The sequence below is a fragment of the Mangifera indica genome, chromosome 10 (genome assembly GCF_011075055.1).
Source record: "Mangifera indica cultivar Alphonso chromosome 10, CATAS_Mindica_2.1, whole genome shotgun sequence".
Taxonomy (NCBI): Eukaryota; Viridiplantae; Streptophyta; class Magnoliopsida; order Sapindales; family Anacardiaceae; genus Mangifera; species Mangifera indica.
The window spans coordinates 15,804,751-15,828,910 of record NC_058146.1 but is presented as its reverse complement, the minus strand read 5'-3'; the positions used below and the strand labels follow the sequence as shown (position 1 = coordinate 15,828,910).

The window sequence follows — 24,160 nt, the reverse complement described above, 5'->3', positions numbered from 1 at the left end:
GTTAAAAGGAAATTAATTTTCTTTATTTAAATAAAAATCTTTAAATAATGATTTTATCCTTAACTGTAATAGTCAAAACTAATAGATGAGTGAGTATTTGAATTTTTGAAAGTTAGCAGACGTCACTAAATTTTTACTATACCTTGGATAAAAATAAGTCTTTTGACCAATTTTTTAATACACAAATTAATATAAATGATTTATCATTATATAATAAATTATTATTTTATTATTAATTTAAAATAATCTAATAATATGAAAACACAATATTTATATATTTAAAATTTTATATATATATATATATATATATATATATATATATATATATATATATATATATATATATATATATTCTATTGTTTTTTAAATAAAATAAAATAGTGGGGAACTTTGTGAGAGTTTTGTTAAATGATAGAGACGCATAGTATTTCTATTAAACACTAGGGACGTTTTGAAGATGTTTTCAAAAAATAATTGAACATAGACGCGAAACTTCATCGCAAAAGTTGAACGTTGACGCGGAACTACAACGCAAGTGGTAAGTATATAATTTCAACTACTTTTTAGTCTGTAAAGTATATAAAAAGAAAATTATGATCTTTTAGCTCTATTTTTCTTCAGGATGTTTCTGTAATTGCCATGCCTATTGTGGTAGAAGTCGATGGCTTCATCTTCTACAGTAACTAGTCCTCCAGTGAAGTATGATGTTTTCATCAGTTTTCGAGGCGAAACCAGGTACGGATTTACCAGCCATCTTTATAGTGCGCTGCTTAGGGCAAAGGTTGATACTTTCATGGATAGAAATCTTGAGCGAGGAGATGAAATTAAAAAAGCACTCCTCCATACAATTGAAAAGTCAACGATTTCGGTTGTCGTCTTCTCCCAAAATTATGCATCTTCCCGATGGTGTCTTGATGAACTTGTGAAGATCATTGAATGCAAAAATAGAGCTATAAATGAGCAGATCGTGTTGCCGATTTTCTATCACGTAGATCCATCAGATATAAGGAATGGAAGTGGGACTTGTGAGGAGGCATTTGCAAAGCTTAGGAAAAAATGTGGAAAAAATACGGAGAAAAGACAAATATGGAAAAAAAATAGCGAGAAATGGCGAGCTGCTTTGAGGGAAGCCGGAAAAATATCTGGCTACGATACAAAAATCACACGGTAACTGTTACATTTTTTTTACCGTTTCAATTATTATTTTTTTCTTTTTCTTTTTTAACCCTGCAATTAAACAAAACATATGATTTGACCGATGGTATGAGAACTTTGAACTCAAAACATAAGTAACAATTTGCAGAAAAATCTGTATCAATTTGGATACCCTGTTTTTAGTATTTTATTTTATTAGTTAATTTTAAGGATTAGGTTAAACAACCTTTTTTTTTTTAACAACCTTAATTAGGAGTAAATTTGAATCAAACTTGTTCGATATCGAGCTCAAAATAAAACAAACAGAAACAAACTCTAGCTTTGTATATAAGTGTAAACAATCTCTAGCCCGAACTCGAGCTCGAGCTTGAGCAGTGTAGCTAAGTGGCTCGCGAGCTGGTTGAGTCACCCAAATGTCACCAGACTCATTTAGTGGACAGTGTCGATTCAGTGAAAAATTAGAGTGAAAGTTAAAAAGTTTTTTTTTCCCCCTTGCTTCACCCTTCAGGCCTTCACACATGCATCTTCACTTCAGTCTTCTGCCTTTCTCCTTCTTCTTTCAGCTTTCGCAAATCGCAATCTCATCAGTCTTTGTCTCCGTCGACAACGTCTGTTCCAATTGACTCCATCATTGCTTCACCCTAATCTCACCCTAATTTTGGCCTTCTCTTCTTCAATCGTCTTGCTTTTGGCCTTCTCTTCTTCAATCTTCTTCCTTTACCCTAATTTTGGAATCAGGGTTTTTAATTTAGGGGTGTTTTGTCCATTATTGCTTTTATGTGTTGTTGTGTTCAGTTTTGAGACAAGGGCATATCAGGTTTTGCTTTTGAGAACCTTGAACCTTAAGGTTATTTTGTTTATATGTTCTGTCCATGAATTTAAGCAATGCTACGGCCATGCGCATGGTGGTGTGCTATTTTGTTAACTTGATTTGTTCCAAATCACTCGTACTTCATAGGCTTTTATTTTCCTCATTAGCAGTATTCTTATATTAGAGGAAAGTTGGTTGAATTGATTAAGATCTATTAAAGCATTTTTTAGGTGTTTTTCTTTTTCTCTACTTGAAGGAACTGCGAACAACTTGTGAGAAGCTCACCAACTCACGAGCTCGAGCTCAAGCAACTATTTTCTTAGCTCACCAAGCTTGAGCTAAGGCTCGAGCTCGTCTGTTCATCAGTCAAGCCAAACTCGAGTTCGATTAAGCTCAAGCTCGAGATAAAATGTATTTTTTAATGTTACTAATAAAATGAAGGTTTTAACCTTAACCCAAATAAAAAATTCTTAGATGTTTAAAAATGAACTGAACTTTGGATGGGTATTTGGGTTTTTGAAATCCCGCACTTAGGTATTTGCAAATAAACTAAATCTTAGGTGGGAATAAGTCTTTTGGCAAAAAAAAAACCAAATAACTACTTTTCACTCGAGGTTTGAAGAATTGATGGATTTTCACCTTGAAAAATTTAATTTTCTACTTATCTGTTAATTATGTTAAAAAAATCAATTAAATTTTTATAAAATTATTGAAAAGATAAAAATCTCTTAAGCTAAATAACACTTATATAACAGTTTATTCCCAAATTTTTATTAAATAAATTGTGTACCCAAATTTATATTAGTTTAATTAAAAATAATAAAATTTACCAGTATAAGATAGATAGGTGTGTCAATAAAAATATTAGGGGTGATGGCGAAGATTTGTGGGGGTTTCGAAAATTAAAAAAAAGTTTGAGTTGTTTGGAAAGTTCTAAAATTTTAACATGCCCCTTAGTGGTTTCAACAATGATCATTATATCCTTAAGGAACTAAATAGAACGTAACCTATTAAGAGTGTAAATGTAATATTGCAAACTATTAAAACTATAATATATATTCAAGATATATAAGGGTAAATATGATAATTTTTAAAACAAGATAAGGAAAATATCCATTTGTCCTAGCGAGTTTTAAAAAAAATGATATTTACACCTTACAATAATGATCACAATTTAATCTGGTAGGATTGTTACTGTAATATTTTAAAAATAATATTATGTATACATACTTTTGGTATATAATCTGTGTATACAGATGATGTGTCATCATGTGATTAAGTATTACTTTATTTTTAATTCAAAATATCCAATCACATAATGACACATAATCTGTGTACCCAAATTATGTATCCAAAGTGTGTATACATAGTTTTTTGATATTTTAAACCTTTGGAGGCAAAATGATATTTAATTATATCGTTTTTATAATATTTAGACAAAATGACATGAATACCTTTTAATTGTTAAAACTAAATGTTGTCTTGGAAAGACATTTAAGAAATTTATTTTTTCAAACTTAAGTGAAGGAAATTTATTATTTCATCAACAATAAAAACTATGTGCACCTAGTTCTAAAACTCAAAACTAGGTACCAAAATATGTGTTATCATATGATTGTATGGTTTTGAGTTAAAGATGAAATAACTCTCAATTACATGATAACATATTATTTTAATATTCAATTTAATAATCAAAATTATGTGTACAAAACATTGTTCTTTCATCAAACCTAGGGCGGGAAATAGTTATTTAACCTTAAGAAAAAAACAACCCCTTACCAACACTATAATTGACGCTCAAACTAACATTGTTTAATTGATTTGGGTCTACACAAATAATATTTAGGTTGGATCCAATGTTTACTCAGTGGGTTGGTGATGTGTTTCTTATGCAAGTATGGTTTGAGTTTAAGATGAGTTCAAGCTTAAAATTCATATAAGTGCTTGGACAGATTCGACCAAGCAAGAGAACAAGGATGCAAGTATTAAATATTGATATATGACCAGAAAATAACCCAAGGCTTAAAGGACACACCATTGGCCAAAGGATTCAACCACTAATCTCTGGCCAAAAGAGAGAAAGGATATAGGATTAGTTTGCTCAAGCACAAAGAAAGTGATTTTCATTCAACAAGTCTAAAAAACTTACATGGAGATTCTAGGCCTTTATATAGGCCTCAAAATACATTAGAATAATACAACTTGGGATTCCAACTAAATATTAATCTAATACAACTTTTGAATTCAAAATAAAGCTAAACATTAGTTTATAAGAAATTCCCAAAAAGGTAAGGGACAAGAAGCCACCCATGGATGTCAACCTTGTCTTTGCCAAATGGGGTAACATTGAGCTGCCCATTGGTCTCTCTTGTCTCCTCTATCGAAGCTTGATTTGACTTTGTCATGCACTTTCCCAGGGTGAGCTAATACAAGGCTAACAAGGCGTAACATAACAAAATATATAGTTAGACTAAAATAAGCTTAAACTAATGCGTAAGTAAACACATAGTAACATCATTAGGCTTAGTTGCTAAGCTTGGTTCCAAGTGATCACATTGCACCCGATGGAGTGGTTTGTACCCAATGACAAGTGTAGGGTTGGTTGGAATGAAGATGGAACATGGGCTTGGGTAATGTTGGTAAAGCTTGAAGTGTTGGAACTTAATGGATCATGGGCCAGTTTCACATTATCCTTCGCGGGTTGAAGAGGATTTGACCTCAAGTCTGGGAGGTTTTTATCCTCTAAATATGGTGACAAGTCCCCTACAATGCAAGTTGTTGAGACCCCTCCCAATTTATCTAGTAATGCCACCTTATAAGCATTATCTCTAATTCTTGTAATCACTTCAAATGGATTGTTGGCTCTAAAGGCTAACTTGCTCTTTCTCTTGGATGGAAATCGTTCCTTCCTCAAATGCAACCAAACTAAATCTTTGGGCTAAAAAATGAAAGACTTCTTATGCTTGTTGGCCTTCTTCTTGTAAGTCTTATTTGCCTTCTAAGTTTGACCCTTGATGCTCTCATAGAATTTCTTCATTGACTTCACCTTCTCATGTGCATCCTTATGAATTTGCAAATCAAGAAGTAAAGAGATTAGTTCAATAAGAGCAAGTGGATTGATCCTATAAACTACCTCAAAAGGAGAATGGCCAGTTATAGCACCGGAAGACTAATTGTAGGCAAATTCAGTGTGAGCTAGCTTTAAGTCCCAATCCTTGAGATGTCTACTCACTATGGTTCTCAAGAGTGTTCCTAAAGCCGTATTTGTGACCTCTGTTTGGCCATCGGTTTAGGGGTAATATGAAGTGCTAAATAAGAGCTTTGTATCAAGTTTGCTCCATAATGTCTTCCAAAAGTAAATAAAAAACTTGGTGTCTTTATCAGATACTATAGTTCTTGGAACTTTATGCAGCCTCACAATCTCTTTAAAGAATAAATCTACCACTTTGTTTGCATCATCCGTCTTGTTGCAAGGGATGAAATGAGCCATTTTGGAGAAACAATCCACAACCACCATGATAGTCTTTACCCCTTTGTGTCCTCCGTAGTGCCATAATAAAATCCATGTATAAGTCTTCCCAAGGTTGCTTTGAAATGGGCAAAGGTGTATAAGGATTAGGTTTGAAGTGAACTTTGGCCCTTTGACAAGTTCCACACCTTGCAACGATAGTTTGAACATCTCTAACATTTTTGGCCAATAGAAGTGTTCCTTGAGTGTCACTAATGTCTTGTGAACCCCAAAGTGACTTGCTAGGCCTCTCCTATGTGTCTCCCTTATTAGCAATTCCCTAAAAGCTCCTCTTGGAATACATAGCCAGTTGCCCTTAAACCAAAAACCTCCTTGCACAGTATACTCACTACATGCTCCTCTAGAATACTTCTTGATGATCTTAGACATTTCATCTTCACCAACATAATGTTGCTTCATGAGTTAGAAGCTGAGAACCCTAGCATCAAGAATGGAAAGCAAAGAATTGTCTCCTTGACAATGCATCAACAATAACATTAGTAACACCTTGTTTATAAGATGAAACAAAAGAGAAGGATTGAAGGACTACCAAAAATGGAGAACTGAAATTTTGTTTTAATTATATCAACCCAGACGAAATCAACTTACAAACAAATGATGCCAAAATGTCAATTTCATCTAGGTCAATATTTCATCTAGGTGGGTATTTCGGCTACATCTCCTTCCAAAAAATGGACTATTGAAAGGCATCTCCCTCATCTCACTTTGGTGCCAGGAGGGAAAGAGTTAGGAGAGAGAGCAACGACGATCGGAGACAAAGAAGCTAGCCGAAGAAGAAGAAAAAAAACCCTAAGGGGAAAAAATAACTTTTCAAACTTTAGGTAGAGGAAAATTACTAGTTTTTTAAACTAAGGAGAAAAATGTGATAAAATTTAGTTTTTAAATATTTTTGTTAAATCATGATTTTGCCCTTGTAACTAATAGTAAATTTTAATAGAAGTTAAATAACAGGTAAATATTTGGGTTTTCAAAAATTAGTGGGTGAGAGTTTGAGTATATACCAAACTTGGGTGGGTATAAGTCTTTTGGCATTTCTCAAATGAACTTTTTAATCCTTGCCCCGATAAAGGTGGTTTTGTGATACCCCAACCCACTGAGTATTTTGCAATCCTTCAAATTCCATTCTTGTTTCATTACTATGTTTTTCATGTGATACAGATATAGAGTGATATATTGTAAATAACAAAATGCATACTCAATAGGTAAACTCCTATATTGTTTTCATCTTCATTAGTTAAATCAGCTATTGGAATTTAAAAAATCATATTTTAAATTTTTTTTATTGATTCATATTTTGTTATTGTTTGGTTTCCCATGTATGGTAGGTGTGAAGCTGATCTTGTGGATGAAATAGTCAAGAATGTTTTGAAGAAATTGAAATATGTACACCCAAGTGATACTATGGATTTGAAAATTGGACTAGAATCAAGCATCACAAAAATTGGATCTTTACTTGAGAATGGATCAGAAGACCATCTTCGGATTTTAGGTATTTGGGGAATGAGTGGCATAGGAAAAACCACTGTTGTTGAGGCTATATTTAACAATATCAACAATCAGTTTCAGAATTCTTTCTTCCTTAAAGATATTGGGAAAGAATCAAGATTAAATCCCAATAAAAAATTTATTTTGACAAATCGAAAGCTAGATAAAAAAAAAATACTTATTGTTTTAGATGATGTCACTTCAGTAGACCAAATAAATTCTCTAATTGGTAATTTTTTGAATGACTTGGGTTTAGGAAGTCGAATCATTATAACAACAAGGGATAAACGAGTGCTTCAAAATTGTGATGTGCCTACCAATAATCTATACAAGGTCGAGGGATTATCAGATCCTGAAGCTCTTGAACTTTTCAGTTGGCATGCCTTTAAAAGAAAAGAACCCATTTCAGATTATCATTTTCTGTCGAATAAGGTAGTAAAATATTCTAATGGTGTTCCGTTAGCTTTGATAATCTGTGGTAAATATTTATCCAATTGGAAAGGTGACTTTAAAGTTTGGGAAAGTGCAATAGACAAACTACAAGTAAGTCCCCTTGAAGGAATCCAAAAAGAGCTACAAGTAAGTTACAATGAGCTAGATGGACATGGTCCTCAGAAGGATATATTTCTGGATGTTGCTTGTTTCTTCAAATGGTATGGTAAAGATTTTGTATCGGATTACTTGGTTGCCACTTATGAGGACAGGAGCAAGTCAGACTTAGAATATCTCATTGATAAGTGTCTTATAAGTACTACATCTGATGAAAAGATAATAGTGAATGATTTGTTCCAAGCAATGGCTCGAAGTATTGTTCATCAAGAGGCTAAATACGTTGAGGAACGTAGTCGTTTGTGGAATTATAAAGATATCTCTTCTGTCCTGAGACGCAATACGGTAAGAGTTAGAAAGATGTTGTGGAAAATTATGTTAGAGATTATCATTTTCGGTTTTCCAATTGTATGAATGTACACACACAAATTCTCTAACCAGGACCATCATAACATAATTATATTATGATCATGCTTAAATATCATTGGATCTATTTATTGGACTAAAATAATATATTGTATTTTAGGTTCCAGTAGTTAATATGTATGGTCTTGATATAATTATTTCATACTAGTCTTGACTAGTAAAGTAGTATATATATAATATTGGATGTTAACTTATCCTTCTTTCTGGTTTATTAAGGGAACAAAAGCAGTTAAAGGCATATGTTTGAACAGGGCTGAACAAGGGGAGAGAACTTTAACAATTGAAGGCTTTGGAAAGATGCATAACTTGAGATTGTTCAAACTACATCACCCACACTATGAAGAGAATAATATGAATAAGGTGCGTGTTCGCGAAGGCCTTGAGTTTGATTTGGGTGAAGTAAGGTACCTGTGTTGGCACGGATGTAACTTGGATTTATTGCAATTGAAATTAAACACCGAACACCTTGTGGCACTCGACATGTCTCATACCCAAGTGGAAACACAGTGGCCTAATGCTAAGGTATATGTTGAATTTTATTTCTTGATATATTTTAATTTGTATCTTATACTTTTAAATACATAATTGAGTACATAAATGATGTGTCATTAATCTGATATAAAATCTACAAATTTAAGAAAATACAATTATGGAGCTACTAATAAATATCCGAATCTCGTGGTTATTAGTAATGTGATGTATTCCTTATGTTTTCGGTTACAGTGTTTTGGTAGCCTAAAATATATTAATCTCAGTCACTCCAAGCACGTCGACAGCCCAGATTTCGCTTGCTTCCCTCCCAATTTGGAGAGATTGATTCTAGAAGGATGCGAGCATTTGCGTAAGATTTCCTCAACTATCGAGCACCTGGAGAAGCTTGTTGTCTTGAATCTGAGGCACTGCAAAAGCCTTAAGAGTCTCCCGAGAAACATTCGTAAACTGGGATATCTACAATATCTTCTTCTTTCAGGCTGCTCCAAACTTGATGGATTATTGTCTGACGACTCAGGAGAGGAGGTTTACAACGATCCATTGTGCTTCAAAGACCTATCTAAGTTATTGCACGTTGAATTAGCCAACTGCAACAGCCTTCACTCCTTGCCTGAGCTTCCAACTAGTTTACAATCTGTAGATGCTCACAGCTGCGAATTAATGGAAGCAACACCAGATTTGTCAATTCTATGCCCAAGCAAGAAATCCGTGAGAGTCAACTTGAGCAACTGCTTCAATCTAGATCAAAATGCACTTCAAGGCAGCATTAAACGTGTTTTAGACGAAATTGAGGTATAGTCTTTCTCACTCATTTTATTAATTTCTTGTTCAAATTAAAATGGAATTTCTCTTGTCAATTATTGATGACTTCTTGGCACAGAAATCTTGTTGTCTAACACGATCGAGAGCTTGTATCTGTTTCCCTGGAACTGAAATCCCAGAGTGTTTCAAATTTAGTCATCAAAATAAGGGATCTTCTGTAACTTTCAAGCTCCAACGGAATTGGATTTTTCTCAGTTTTGCTGTGAGCGCTCTTGTAGAGTTTCGTGACTATGAAAATAAGGGCAAGGGATTGGAAATTTTTTATGAATGTGGAGATGGCACAACCATATTTCATAATGGCAGCCTGAAGAGTTGGGAAAGTGAAGCTGGCCCTCGAAATGTAAACAAAGATCATGTTTTCCTGGGTTATGATTTCCTCGAGTATGATGCAAGAAGCTCTAACGGTGATGAGATGAGCATCCAGTTTTATGTTAAGGATTCAAACGGAAAATGTATAGATATGGATGTTTGTAAGGTGAAGGAGTGTAGATTTCGTTTGTTGCGTCGAGACATGCACAATCCTGAGGAAGACCAACCACGACCCAAGAGATTGAAAAGCCTTCAGATTATTTTGAGCACTACCCCAACTGTAGGTAATTAAATAGTAACATCCTTTTCTTGCATATCATCTACCATTGGTTCATTAAATATTTTCGAATAACATGCTTTTCTTTTATATATATATATATATATAAAATGGTTGTGTTACTGAAATATTTGATGATTTGAAGGTGTTACACTATAGTTAGGTTTTGCTTATTTTGGGGGGTGTAAGTGGGGTAATTTAAATATATTAGAGTTTTTCTACTTTGTGCATTGACACGCCAACTACTTAAACTCTCAGGTTAGAATTGATTTGGCGTAATGAGCGGTAATTTTACATATTTCATGCTAAAGAGAGGGTGGAACAAACAGTCAAACTAGAGCTGATAATTCATGTCATCGGATTATGTTCGTATTATATCAGTTCAAGTTTTATGTCAAAGACTTTCAACTATAACCCGATCCGAATTAAATCGTATCAAAATTTTTTAACTCTAACTCAATTCTATAATATTTGAATTGATCTAGTCTAACTCAGTTTGACCGGAAATGATATATTGTTTTCACTCTCTAAAGTTTTTTTATGGTTTTAATTTTTTAATCAATTACCTTAACCTATTATTAATAAAACACACAATATAATATTTTGTCTTATTGATAAATGCTCTAAAAGATTACATACTGAGATTTTTAAAACATATCAATAATTTACTACTTAATAATAAAATAAAATATTTAAATAAAAATAAAAAATAATATGAGTAATTATAATTAAACAAATGTATAATTATATGCAATTTGTAAATATTTCAAAATTTTTATTATAAAGATACAATATATAATTATAATATGAGTAAGACTTTAAAAAAACGCATATACAATTAGACTAACCAAATCAAATTCTTACTATTTAATAATAAAATAAAATATTTAAATAAAAATAAACAATAATATGAGTAATTATAATTATATAAAAATATAACTATTGTAATTATTAAAGTAATATTTTTTCAAAACATTCGTATTGATTCAGATCGTGTTAGGTTATTTCCATATAAATCTTAACACTATTCAAATTAATTTCAAATTGTATTAGATTGACCTGAAATAAATTTTATGTCAAAAAATTTAACCTAATATAATATTTTTTGTATCATATCATATTGGATTAACATATCGTATTAAAAATTGTCCACTCTAACTCAAATATATTAAGTTAAAAAAAAAAAAAAGGGATAGTAATTTTACCGAAATAACAGCCACTTGAGGTACTGCATGTAGATCATCTAAAAACTCGAGTTTAAAACTGGACATGTAAGGTGGGGGTAATGACGAATCACTCACGCCAGGAGGGGTTGAAATAAGGCTAAGGGGTTTATTTGAAAATTTCCGTCCGCTTAGATGGAATCTACGGTTGTCACTCGTCAACTCATTTAGCCAAATTGGGATCAACGCGTTGCGTCTTTCAAAAGCTATGATTGAATTTCTTCTCTCTCTTTGTTTAATGAAAATTAACCAAATTTTGGGATATTTTGATTACAAAACTTAGCATCGGGACGAAAAAAAAGTGAGGTTTTGGCAAGGCAATTTGATCAAGTGGTTGATAAGTACTTAGCTTCCCATTACAGAAATATCTCATGTACAGATTCACTTACTCTTGTTTGGAGGCTCTTTCATTTTAACTCAACGAAAATGTCTTGCATAATTTGACCTAGGATAAAATTAGGATTATATTCGAATCGAATTAACTCAAGCTTTATTGAGTCTAAAATACATAACCATGGCTTGAGCTAAAGCCATAGTTTAAAGAATTTGCTTAGCTCAAGCTATAAGAGTCAATATCAACACTATACCATAAAACGTTTAATGTAGTTGTTTATTTTTGTTGTCAAAAGCCCATAAAACCGTGGTTTTATACTTTAGACAACAAAATCACAACTATCACAAATGTTTTCGCTATATTAGTTAATAGGCAATGATTTATATTTGATTAGTCCACAATAAAAATAGTCATCATATTAGTAATCCAAATGCAGTGGTTTTAGTGTGATCTAAACGAATGATTAGTTTAATGATACATTTTTACATTTTAGTCTTTAATGCAACAGTTTCAATTACTAATGGCAACAAATATTAAAAACATTAGGCGATGGTTATAAGTTATTTTAAGTAACGAATTGTGTTATTTTCAAGCAATAATTATTTAGCTAAAACAATAATTATCAAGGACATTAGGGGATGATTATAAGCTATGTTAAGTAATGAACTGTGTTGTTTTTAAACGACTATTTAACTTAGACAACGATGATAAAAAACATTAAACAATAATTTTAAATATTTTAAACAACAAATTGTTTCATTTTTAAGTAATAACTACTTAACTAATACAATGATTTATAATGTTGTAAAGACAACTATTTTAATAGTTAAAGCAATAATTATATATTTGTTATTATATCAGTTGTATGTATTTAACACAACAATTTATGTACATGATGAAACAATGTTGTTTTTTTTCTTTTGCCCTATTTTAAATAGATAATAAATGGCCGAAAAATATTAAAATAAGAAAGCAAATAAGAAACAAAAGAACAAAAAATAAAGTCATGTATTACAACAAAACAATTTTCAATTCAAAGTCAAGTAATCGAAATTTGTATAATAAGTAGTTAACATAAACAATTTTAACACATCACATCATAATTCAAAAAAAGAATTTACACCCTCGATGAAAGACATCCTTAAAAGATGCCCAAGAGCCTGCTCAATAATCATAAATTGCCTATTTTTTTTCTACCAGCACTTATCACCATCCTTAAACAAAAAAGAAAAAAATCAATTAAATTATCATTTAACCAAATATTAAAATATAAATTAACAGACTAATATGTGCTCACATGTCACAAAAACTATAACCCACCTTATTTCTAAACTAACAACTCGTATATATAATCCACTATGATAAATTTTACTGTGACAACCAATAAAATTGAGGGAAAAACAATTATATTACGACTTTTCATTAGTAAATACAAGTTAAATTACAAGTAAAAAAATTTATAATAAGTGCCTAAATAATTGTCAGAGAACCTTATCATAATTATTCTATAAGATAAAAAAATTAACATAATTACTTTTGTTGTTTTATGCACTTGAAGCACCTTGAACTGAACTAACTCACACTAATGTGATTTCAATCAAATTAGGGAGAGTTTTCAACAAACAATCCCTTTTAGAACCAATTTGGTTAAGCAAGAAGGAATGAAAATACAACAAATTTACAAATGAAAATATCAAAAAATCCAAGTCTAAAGGCAAGGCCACCAACTTGGATGTCCACCACCAAACCTAGGCAAAGATTTGGATTAAAAAAATAAAACTCTCTCAAAAGTAATTTAGTTGTTTCATTCAAATATCATTCAAGTCTAAATATTACAAGTGAAGACTAGATCATATATAGAGGTCAAATACAAAGTGGTGCAATAAACAAGTAAAAGCACCTTAAAAACCACAATACAATGTTTGACCATTAGGATAAACCCATGATCATAAGTAGGAAACCTTAAAACTAGTATAAATGATGGATTTTAATTCAAATTCTGATTTTTTTACCACAAATAGTTGGCTAAGAAAGTTATCATTGTCTTTACTGAAAATAGAGGTCAAACCAAATCCAAATACTTTGTCTTAAAAAGAGTGAACAAATAACTTTGTCTTTAACCGATATGGAACTCCCATTTAATGTTTTATCTCTCATATGTTTTTTCCAACCAGACAGCATAATTTTGTCCTATTTGAGCATGTTATAACCAAAAGCTAGAGTTGGAGTATTTGAACTACCCAAGACTTGGATTGAATAGATAGGGCCCAACTGAAATGAGTTGGGTTTCTCTCGTATGCATTGAAAGATAAGGGATGAATAAGTGCTTGTTTTGCTATCTTTTACCTTAGTTTGGACCTAGTAAAGATTTATTGCTTACTTTAAGCTTGAGTTCACATCACCTACAATCAATGAGCCAAGTGCATCCACATTCATATCTAGGTTAACTTATGCTATCATTGGGTACATATTAAGATGATATATATTTTTTCTAATTAAAGGGATGGATCACATAAAACAAACTAATTATGGCCAGAGTATGTGTTCAATATGTATGGTTATAGTATATTAAAGTGCAGCCATCATAAGTTCCAAAAAGACAGATAAGGATATAACCAATTCTCCAAGGAATGCAACAATCTCATATCCAAAACTTAAGTACTAAATTAAATCAAAGCATTCCGAACAAAAAATGTCAAATTGGAAATTATGATAGAACTTCTTCACCTGTTATCTGTAATATCTACTTAAAACAAATCTTGAGAAACATGGCATTTGGGAAAAACTAATGAAAATATTCATTCCAGATTTAAGCATGACTTGATGTGGTTAAACAAAGATAATATCAGTAGACAAATGTTTAAATTATTAGCACTTTATTCACAAGAAGCATGTCAGAGGTATATATGTTTCATAGATGTCGGCAGCAATCAATCCATGAAAGAAACTTTTCCAACCTTCTTAAATATGGCAAAATAGTGAAAATCCAAAGTGACCTTTACTAACTTTTGAAAATCTAAATATTAGTTATCTATACGATTTGGCTCCTACAGTATCTAAATAAAAATCTCTAAATGATGATTTTACCCATAATTATAACAACCAAAACTAATAAATGAATGAATATTTAGATTTTCAAAAGTTAACGAGAGTCACTTTGGGTTTTCATTATACCTTGGAGCCTCTTAAATGTCATTAATTTTATGCATGTACAACTACCTGACAACAAAACTCTAGCATTTCACCATCTCAAGTGACCATAACATAGTAGTTAGTAAATATAAGAATGAGAAAAATACAGTATGAAAATTATATGAGTATAATATGATAAATAATAAAAAATACATAAATAAAATAATGATCATAAAATTTGGATATGGAACATGTATATGCGACACATTCTCAATAATATGTTTATAAAAATACAATAATATCAATAATAATTTTAATACATTTTCATAAATATTTTAATTAATAATTCAAATGTAAAGTATGTAATTGATTATTAAACCTAATATAATATAATATATAATCAATATTCAATTATCATAAAAAATTATTAAGAGAAGTTAGAGATTTGGATGACAAAAAATTGGGTTTTTTGTTTTATATATTTATAATATTATGATAATTAATAAAAAAAGCAAGGAATATTTTAGTGCTTTAAAGAATTCATAAAAAAATGGCAAAAATATACGTTTAATACCGGAAAGATATAAAATGTATGTTTAATATATTTTGGGTTAAAAAATTTAAAACAACATGTTTAAAACACAAATTAAATACAAATGATTCATATTTTTACTTCCCGGGGGAACAACAATGCTAGCAAATAATGGAATAATTCTAAACAACTTTATTTCTACAGTGACCATAGATTGAAAATATATTGTATGTAACATATTTTTGTGTGAGCGCATCAGATAAACCACACAATTCCGAAGTTCCTCACACAAGAAGTACAAGAATTCAACGATAGAAATAAATCCACGCCCTAGCTGACATGAGCCCACTTATATGAGCCATATGCCTAAACCTCCCATGGTCCTACTTACTTGGATATGAAGCCTCCGCCAAAAATGAAAATCTGGGGCCTATAATAATCCATGGCCTTCTCCTCCAGTTTATGATAATCAATCAAACCAGTTTGTGGATTCACTTCATATGGAAAACTCTCAAAATATATAACAGCAGCCGAAACCTTTTTCCTTCCCCGGAGTATAATAGACGTGACTCATGGCCTCCGGATGGTGGCTCTAGACCTATAATTCTTTCTCCAGGTAAAAGGAGACCGGTATAAACGGCGAAATTTATAGTTAAATCAATGAAATTTATAAAAAAAAGAAAAGAAAAACCTAAAATCTTGATATTCACAAGACAGGTCCAATTTCACTAATCAGATGTAAAACGACATAGCATTAATATTGTTATAATATATATATATATATATATACATAGGCTCATTTTAAAGCTAAAAAAAGAGTAAATTCAAAAGAAAATTACATTTGCAGAAGAACCGAGGTGATTAAATTTTCAGATGGCTTCAACACTATGCACATTTTGTAGGTCCATCTGCAGAGAGCTCCACCAGAAGAAACTCCATTGGTTGCAGCGATTTTGTCAGAGCTTGATCTTCTAGTAATTTCATTTCTGTTTTCTTCACTGTTTGCTGAATTCATGCTGACAACAATATTTTGAGCCGGATCAGATGTTAACCTAGTGAAGAAACCAATCCGATTCAATTGATATAGACATGTCAAAGAGATCAAGTCAGTTCATAACATGACACATGCCCTTTTTTTTTTTCAGGCTATAAGAGTTGTATTTAGGGCTGGACTCGAGCCAAGCCAGCTCGAGCTCGAGCTCGGCTCGGCTCGGTTGGAGCCCGAAACGAGCTGAGCTCTGTTCGGCTCGATTGAGCTTGAACTGACTCGGTAAATTTTTTTTTAAAATTTTTTATACAAAATGACGTCGTTTTGATCCATATATATTAAAAACGATGTCATTTTGATAATGAAAAACGAGCCGAACAGAAAACGAACCGAACTCGAACCAAACCGAATCGAGCTCTAGCCGAACTCGAGCCCCAAAGATCCACCAACGCATGACTAAGAGGGTTTAGTTGTGTCATAAGTCTAACCTACAAGACCTATAAATTGATAGGGCTTGACACAACATAACGGGTCATGTTAGATTTGGCCCGATATAAACCATTTTTGTGTCTAAATTCGATGGTTAGATTAATAAAATATTTAAATAAAAAGTAAAATACAAACTAAAATAAATTTATATAATTAATCATTAAATATAAAATCTAATTTTTAATAAAGTTATACCAAGGCTATTATTATAGTTTAACCAGGTGTTAAATTTATTCTAATTTATCCAAAAGAATAAATTTGTAATAATCGAAGATAACAAAACGAGTTTAAAATTCATCGATCATACAAAAAACAGAATTAATAATAGTCATTTAAATTTAAATTTAATATGTTTTTCAATTTTGTGTATATCTCTTGCTCGATGTTTTTTATATAGACAAAACCCTAAATGTATGAAAACAGAGACCAAATAAATTCAAGAATATGCATTGTTATTTAGTGAAGATTATATATATCCATTAACAAAGTACAAAAATTAAAAAAAAAAAAATCCCACCTTCATTTTCCACTTTAAAGAACAAAATCAAGACAAATTTTAAAAAGCCAAAATATAAAATTAATTCTACAAGAACTTGCACCACAAAATCATGAAAATTCTCATAGGGTTTCAAAGGATGCAATCCAAACCAATCCAAAATAAAACCCAATTCAAGATCAGTTTGATTTTAAAAAATTTGGTTCAAAATCGACTCAAGATTAATAAATTGAGCTTTAAATTTAATTAAAAATCAATTTAATATAGATTTAATCCAAAACACTCTAACTCAACTTATTCAATCCAACCACAAATTTGAATTTGAATGACTTGGATCAAATTAATAGTTAATATAAGGAATATATAAATTTATATATTTTATATTACTATATTCATAAAAGGGGGAATTCATTTATAAGCTATCATCTCCCTCTGGTTCACATAAGGCAAAGAATAATTTCAAACTGAACTTAAACTCGAGGATTGTCAATTTTATGAACTCAAATATCAATAAACCCAAAATAAATATAATTGAAGTATTATTTCCTTAGTATTTGAATTTTGCCTAGGTTAGAAGTTCTCATAACAGCAATTTCACACGATATGTTAGAACCAAATCACCGAAATGGACAACAAACCCAAACGCACCATCAGAAAAGGAAGAAGACATGCAAAACCAGAAAATTCGCCTGGAAACAGGGAGAGGAGTCCAACTACAAACTCGATGATTCCTCAAACTAACATGGCTGCTAAACGAACCATGAGAATTTGAAGAGACAAAAACTAGATATACCAAAAGAAAAGACTTGAACGAACCCCATTAGATTCACGCACAAACTCCCTTACTAGGCCGTTAGGAGAGTAAAACTGTGTTATGAGATTTCATCAAAATGGTACCATCTAATAATTATGGTACTATCGGTACTATCTCCATCACAGTTTGAGAAGATAGAAGCGATAGTCCATGATTCAACTGTTCAAACAAAATACATAATGTTTTCAAGGTCAGTGTGTAACCTGTAGAACCTCTCATCAACCGAGGCCACAGATGATAATGAAGATGAAGTTAGTGATGAAGATGGCGATGAAACTGAAGCTGGAGATTGCCCCGCTACCATTGCGTCATGGTACAACCGTCCTCTATAGGCAACTAAGTCAGCATAATACACTGGTGGGACCAATGACACGGGCTTAGTGCACCGAGCAAAGGTGAAGCACAGGTTATATATAAGCTTCTGCAATTGATCAGAAGTAAATCCATGCTCATCCTTTAAGACATGGTAGTGTGTGGGCTTGCTTGTTCCAAGGCTTCCATAGTGGCTACACAGATAGAAATCAAACTCGAATGGGTGCACAATTTTTGAGTCCACAACAGTTCCTGGTGGTACATTGCCAGTGATACCTCCATCCCGCTTACTCTCCGGAAAGAGTCGAGTCTGGTGTCGCTTCTGGGCTACAATCAGTGTGATGGTCGGGAAGTAATTGATTCTTTGGCATGCCTCCTTGAACTGTGTTAACTCTTCATTGAGAACCATATCGAACTGGCCATCACTGACCCCATCACGAAACACCACAATCTTCTGTGGCTTGACTTCATTCAGGTGAGTATAAGATTGAACAAGTTCCACGCACATGTCCCCAAAATTCAGAATCTTTTCTGTCCTATGGTATTGAGGCCGAATCCTTGCCACATATCGATTAGCTGCAGGCCAATTCACAGTGGCCACAACAGCTGCTATTGATGGACTTGTTGTGTTTCGAGCAGCAGGATGATTAACGTCAGCCCCCACAAACATTACATGATCATCGCCCTCGAAATAGGGGAGCCGGTCCATGAGTTCTACATTGCTGCCTCCGAGCTTGGCATTGATCTTAAGAGCAAGATTGGCAAGACACTGGTCATAGCCTCGGTTAGTCCTTTTAGCATTACTTGACAAACAACACTGTGTCACCACACCAAGTCCAGTCTCCGAGATCCACTTGAGATATTTGTAACCAGGATCCTTCCCAGGCATCACACAAATAAGAATCTGTAAAGGGCCCTTACAAATCTTAGAAGCCCGGGAAATAACACCTTGAAGAAGGTGGCGGAGCCCATCGACATTGGAGAATTGATTCATTGAAGTGGGGTGATATATGGCAGGTTCGTTCATGAGAATCCCTAAACTCACAAACCGATCGATAATGTCACTAATAAATACACCGTGATCCAGTTTATTATATCGATCAGAAGAGCTAAAGTCAATTACAGCCCACCTCTCTATTCTTTTTCCTTCTAATACAGCTCTGCCAACCAGGTTCCATTGGCATTTCTCCTTCTCAACTTGTATCTTAATCACTTTTCCCCCAGCAGCACCTACCTTCAACTCAGGTGGCCCAATCACACGTCCATCAACACTTGTCATGTTTGTATTCACTTCAAGCCCAAAATTCTGAGCAATCTGCCCACTGCCAATAAAATTGTAAAAACATGAGCACTGAGCTGTTAGTTCAAGAAGATAAGACATGCCATCAACAGTTTGACCAATCAGTTAGCATAACAGATGAATTGCCAGACAACGTCAATAACCATTAATGACGGAGATAGTGATATGAACCTTGGAAGAACCACATCTCAAAAGCTAGCTATTGAGATGGAAGAGCCCAAAGCCATATAAACCCCTCACTAGTTGCCCATACTTTCCAATGTGGGATCCAAGTCTCATACCTTGCACTTGAGATCCTAACAGATAGTGCAGAAAAACTTAAGCTAAATTTGACATTTGTAGCATTTGTATAGTCAGGCATGCAGCTGAAAATACAAAAAACATTAACTGAAATGTTCAAGCAGCCATCCACATATGTCAGTTTTAAAATGAGACCCTTGTAAGCTCAAAAGGATAGAAACAAAAGAAAATAATTAAAGAGCAACATTGCTTAAATAGGGAAGTCCTTTGCAAAAATAGCTTCATTTCAACCTAAGCACACTGAATCTAACATATCAAGGAACAGTCTCTGGCACGGCTTGACGCAGCAATTTTGGTAAATTATGGCATTAGTCCACCTCAACTAATTCAACTACTTGAAACCACATAAAAGTAAATTGTGCAAAAAATGAAAGGTTACTAGAGTTCTCTAGTATAAACAAGTGTATTGTATGTACCCGCAAGGCCCATCCCTTGATCTTATCATTTCAGATATCACGTCCCGTCTCTCCCATGGTCGAGGCAGTGATTTATCCTTCAACCGTTGAGCAGCATATTTACGCAGATTCTCTTTTGGATATATCTGCCCTTCAACTAAGACACAAAACTCCATTGGTAAATAGTTTTTTCGATTATTTTTTCCCAAATCTAAGCAAGGAATATCTGGGTACATAATATCCTTGCCATATTTTTCCCTAAAATAATCAAGAAGTTTGACTAGTCTTGGTGGGGCCCTGCCCTCCGGATCTTCAGCATAAAATGATAGTTGTCGTGTAGTCTCCCTAGTTAACCCAGCAATGGTGTACTTTTGCTTGGTACGACGGTGAATCACATAAACTTTTACGTCTCTGAGTTTGTTTTCAACTTTTCTCCAGTCTCTGTAACCATTTGGATCAAAATGCTCAACATGCTCCCTCAAGAAGTCTATAACTGACAATTTCTTACGAAATGCTAAAACAGAGTAGTCCAAACACAATGCAAGACCCTGGGAGGTAGCCCTCAGGCCATGTTGAAATCCTTGAGATGCTGTGATTCCACCTCCAAGGTCATCTCCTGGATAAGGTTCAAAAGGGTGAAAACTTCGGCCAACAGAAATCATATGCCGAGTCGGATTCTCTTTCATTACTACATCTATCCCTTGCAAAATATCACGGGGGTTAGACAAGAATGTCCCTGTCAAGTAATCCTTCAACTTGTGAAGCTTTAGCTCATTTACAAGCTTTATGGTGACTGCATATGAACGAAACTTCATATCTTCCACTTCAGAGAATCTCACAGTAAATCTTCCAGTTGGAAGTTGCACTGCACTGAAAATATTCTTCTCACCATCATAGGCAGTCAATGCCAAAGGGAATCGAGCAGGATCATCTTCAAACAACTTGTCCCTGATCATAGCCATATTAGACTTTGGTATTTTCACAGGGCGACCATGCTTGGGGGGCTCCTCTGGTTTGACATCAACATCATAGTGCCTTATGATACTCTCAGGATTAAACCTCATTGCAAAATGATTGACAGATAGCCTCACAGTCTGAATGGCAAGTGTACCACCATTGTCAGGGCGTTTCATAGGAACACTAGGCAACAATGCAGGCCTCGATCCCGAAACGTTTTGCATAGCTAGAACAATACAACAGGTATCATCAATGAAGCAAAAACTTTCTCAACGGGCCACAAACCAAAAGCATTACTTGCATTTGCACTTAATTAAGAGAAACTAATTGATAAAAGAAAAAAATGACAATTTGCCAACAAAACATTTACTTAGTTAGCAATTAATGAGAAAAAAACTTAATATAATTTTTCATTTAAACTCAATCTAGAGCAACTGATTGTTCATTAAAAATGACAATATCCCAACAAAACATTTACTTTGCTAAAATTAATGAGGAACAAATATAATGCAATATGCCAACAACTCAAAATTACACCCAAACTTGCAATGAACAATGCTACGTACTCAATTTGAAGAAACTAACTGATCAAAAAACTGACAATTTGCCAACAAAACATTTACTCAGCTAACTGTTAATAAGAAGCAACTTAATACAATTTTCCATTTAAACTCAATCTAAAGCAACTAACTGCTCATTAAAATGACAATTATCCTGACAAAACATTTACTTCATTAACAATTAACGAGGAACAAACATAATACAATATGTCAACAATTCAAAATTACACCCAAACTTGCAATGAACAATGCTATGAACTCAATTTGGACAAGCTAATTGATCAAAAAAATGACAATTCGCCAATAAGACATTTACTTAGCTAACAATTAATGAGAAACAATTTAATACAATTTTCCATATAAACTCAATCTAAAGCAACTAATTGCTCATTAGAAATGACAATATCCCAAACAAAACATTTACTTTATTAACAATTAATGAGGAATAAACATCATACAATATGTCAACAATTCAAAATTACACCCAAATTTGCAATGAACGTGCTATGTACTAAATTTGGAGAAACTAACTGATAAAAAAATGTCGATTCACCAACTAAACATTTACTTAGTTAACAATTAATGAGAAACAACTTATTACAATTTTCCATTTAAACTCAATCTAGAGCAACTAATTGCTCACTAAAATGACAGTATCCCGACAAAACATTTACTTCATTAACAATCAATGAGGAAAAAACAGAATACAATATGTCAGCAATTCAAAATTACACCCAAACTTGCAATGAACAATGCTATGTACTTAATTTGGATAAACTAATTTATCAAAAAAATACAAAAATTCGCCAACCAAAGGTTCACTTAGTTAACAATTAATGAGAAAGAACTTAACACAATTTTCCATTATAACTCAATCTAAAGCAACTAATTGCTCATTAAAATCATGATATCCCGACAAAACATGTACTTCATTAACAATTAATGAGGTACAAACATCATACAATATGTCAACAATTCAAAATTATACCCAAACTACGTGGCCCAAGTGATGTGGCATCCATGTCCGTGTGTCATATGAATTTGTCACATGAATCATGTAATTATCTGATCCTCAATAAATTCTTCTAGAACAATGTCACCACTTTTAATTTGATATTTGGTATGTAACTTAAGATATATAGCTCAAACGATGCAACATTACTTAGAATACAAAACCGTATATAAAAGAGATTTTCCAGGTCATTTGGCATGCAATATTTATGCTTTTTAGAATTTTTAGATGAGAACTTTGAAAACATCTTGACCTAATATGCATCATGAAATAATATACACAAAATTGAAGTCAAAGAGCTTGTTGATTCAACTGAGTTCACATTCGTACCATTGACAACAGGCTCTATAGCAGGAAAGACAGAAGGTCCGGGCCGAGGTTGGTGCCACGACCGCCGCGGCGGCTGCGGCGGCCCACTCGGTTGAGTCTGCTGGTTCGGGCCGCGTCGACCACGAGCATTGCGACCTCCACCGCTGCCGTCTCTTCCTCCGCCTCTATAACCACCGCTTCTTCCTCCTCCATATCCATATCCCCCGTTTCTTCCTCCTCCTCCACCTCCGCGACCTCCCCCTCCACCTCCTCCTCCTCCTCTTCCACCAACACCACCACCACCACGACCACCACCTCTGCCTCCGTAACCTCCTCTCTCCATTGGACTTCTCTCGGGAGTGTTCTCACTAACTTACTTGCTCTAAACTCGGTCTCCGCAAGTTCACTCAGCTCAACCGAATCGACTAAGAATAACTTTGAATTTTCAAAAAAAAACTCAGCAGTTATAGAATAGCAGCTTTCTTTATGAAGTCGGGTCAATTGGGGAGTATATATAGACTGAATCGTCAATATGCGCAATTACGAAATTGCCCTTAGATGGCACAAAAGGAAAGAAGGGAAATCATAAGGTGATAAAGTTTTTGGAAATTTTCACAAGCTTCGATGAGAACTATGCTCCTTTTACGTCTTCACAAGGAAACTGGCGGAGAGTTATATGGGATATATTTGTAATTTCACAAATTTCCTTTTCCTAATTTTATTTATATATTTAAATTTAAGTCAACAAAAAATCGACTAATTATAAAAAGACATCTCATAATCATTAATTTTAAAATTAAATTATTTTTAAATTAAATTTTAATTTTAATCAATTTTGAATTAGTTTATTTAATTTTAAATCGACCCTAAATTATGTTTTATTTTAACTCTATTCTGATCAGCCCACAAAATGAGATATTAAAGAATTCAATTTTATTCCTTTTTAATAAACTAATAATTTTAAAAGGTTTAATAAATCATGTATAAAATTAATTATTAAGCTATAAATATTTTATATTTAAGATATTTTTTTATATTTAAAAAATTGCCATAATAAAATAGAATATACCGAAACAACCTTTCATTAATGCATTGACATCATTGGAAATATAAATTAAGAAAAAACTAAAGTTTAATTAAGACTTAATTAAT

The 24,160-nt window shown here is 32.9% G+C and overlaps 2 protein-coding genes across 2 annotated transcripts; one reads left to right on the top strand and one right to left on the bottom strand.

The window, feature by feature from the left end:
* Positions 1–459: 459 nt before the first annotated feature.
* Positions 460–10,085, top strand: LOC123228104 (disease resistance-like protein DSC1). Its single transcript, XM_044653329.1, has 6 exons — positions 460–538; positions 622–1,167; positions 6,821–7,874; positions 8,172–8,477; positions 8,679–9,239; positions 9,328–10,085. The coding sequence occupies exons 2-6, from the start codon at positions 662–664 to the stop codon at positions 9,868–9,870; spliced, it is 2,970 nt and encodes a 989-aa protein (XP_044509264.1). The 5' UTR covers positions 460–538; positions 622–661; the 3' UTR covers positions 9,871–10,085.
* Positions 10,086–17,556: 7,471 nt separating this feature from the next.
* LOC123226922 (protein argonaute 2-like) lies at positions 17,557–23,247 on the bottom strand. The gene is made up of 3 exons (XM_044651496.1): positions 23,030–23,247; positions 20,192–21,353; positions 17,557–19,497 (listed from the first exon to the last, which is right to left on the bottom strand). Exons 2-3 carry the CDS (start codon positions 21,349–21,351, stop codon positions 18,027–18,029), a joined length of 2,631 nt encoding a protein of 876 aa, XP_044507431.1. The 5' UTR covers positions 21,352–21,353; positions 23,030–23,247; the 3' UTR covers positions 17,557–18,026.
* Positions 23,248–24,160: the final 913 nt, after the last annotated feature.

What these genes read in the sequence shown, in the direction of transcription:
- LOC123226922 (XM_044651496.1), bottom strand. Translation starts at nt 21,351, where the DNA reads ATGCAAAACGTTTCGGGATCGAGGCCTGCATTGTTGCCTAGTGTTCCT. An exon ending in TCAAGGGATGGGCCTTGCGG is followed by an intron (nt 19,498 to 20,191) that starts GTACATACAATA and finishes TTTTATTGGCAG; the next exon opens with TGGGCAGATTGCTCAGAATT.
- LOC123228104 (XM_044653329.1), top strand. Translation starts at nt 662, where the DNA reads ATGGCTTCATCTTCTACAGTAACTAGTCCTCCAGTGAAGTATGATGTT. An exon ending in TACGATACAAAAATCACACG is followed by an intron (nt 1,168 to 6,820) that starts GTAACTGTTACA and finishes CATGTATGGTAG; the next exon opens with GTGTGAAGCTGATCTTGTGG. An exon ending in CTGTCCTGAGACGCAATACG is followed by an intron (nt 7,875 to 8,171) that starts GTAAGAGTTAGA and finishes TGGTTTATTAAG; the next exon opens with GGAACAAAAGCAGTTAAAGG.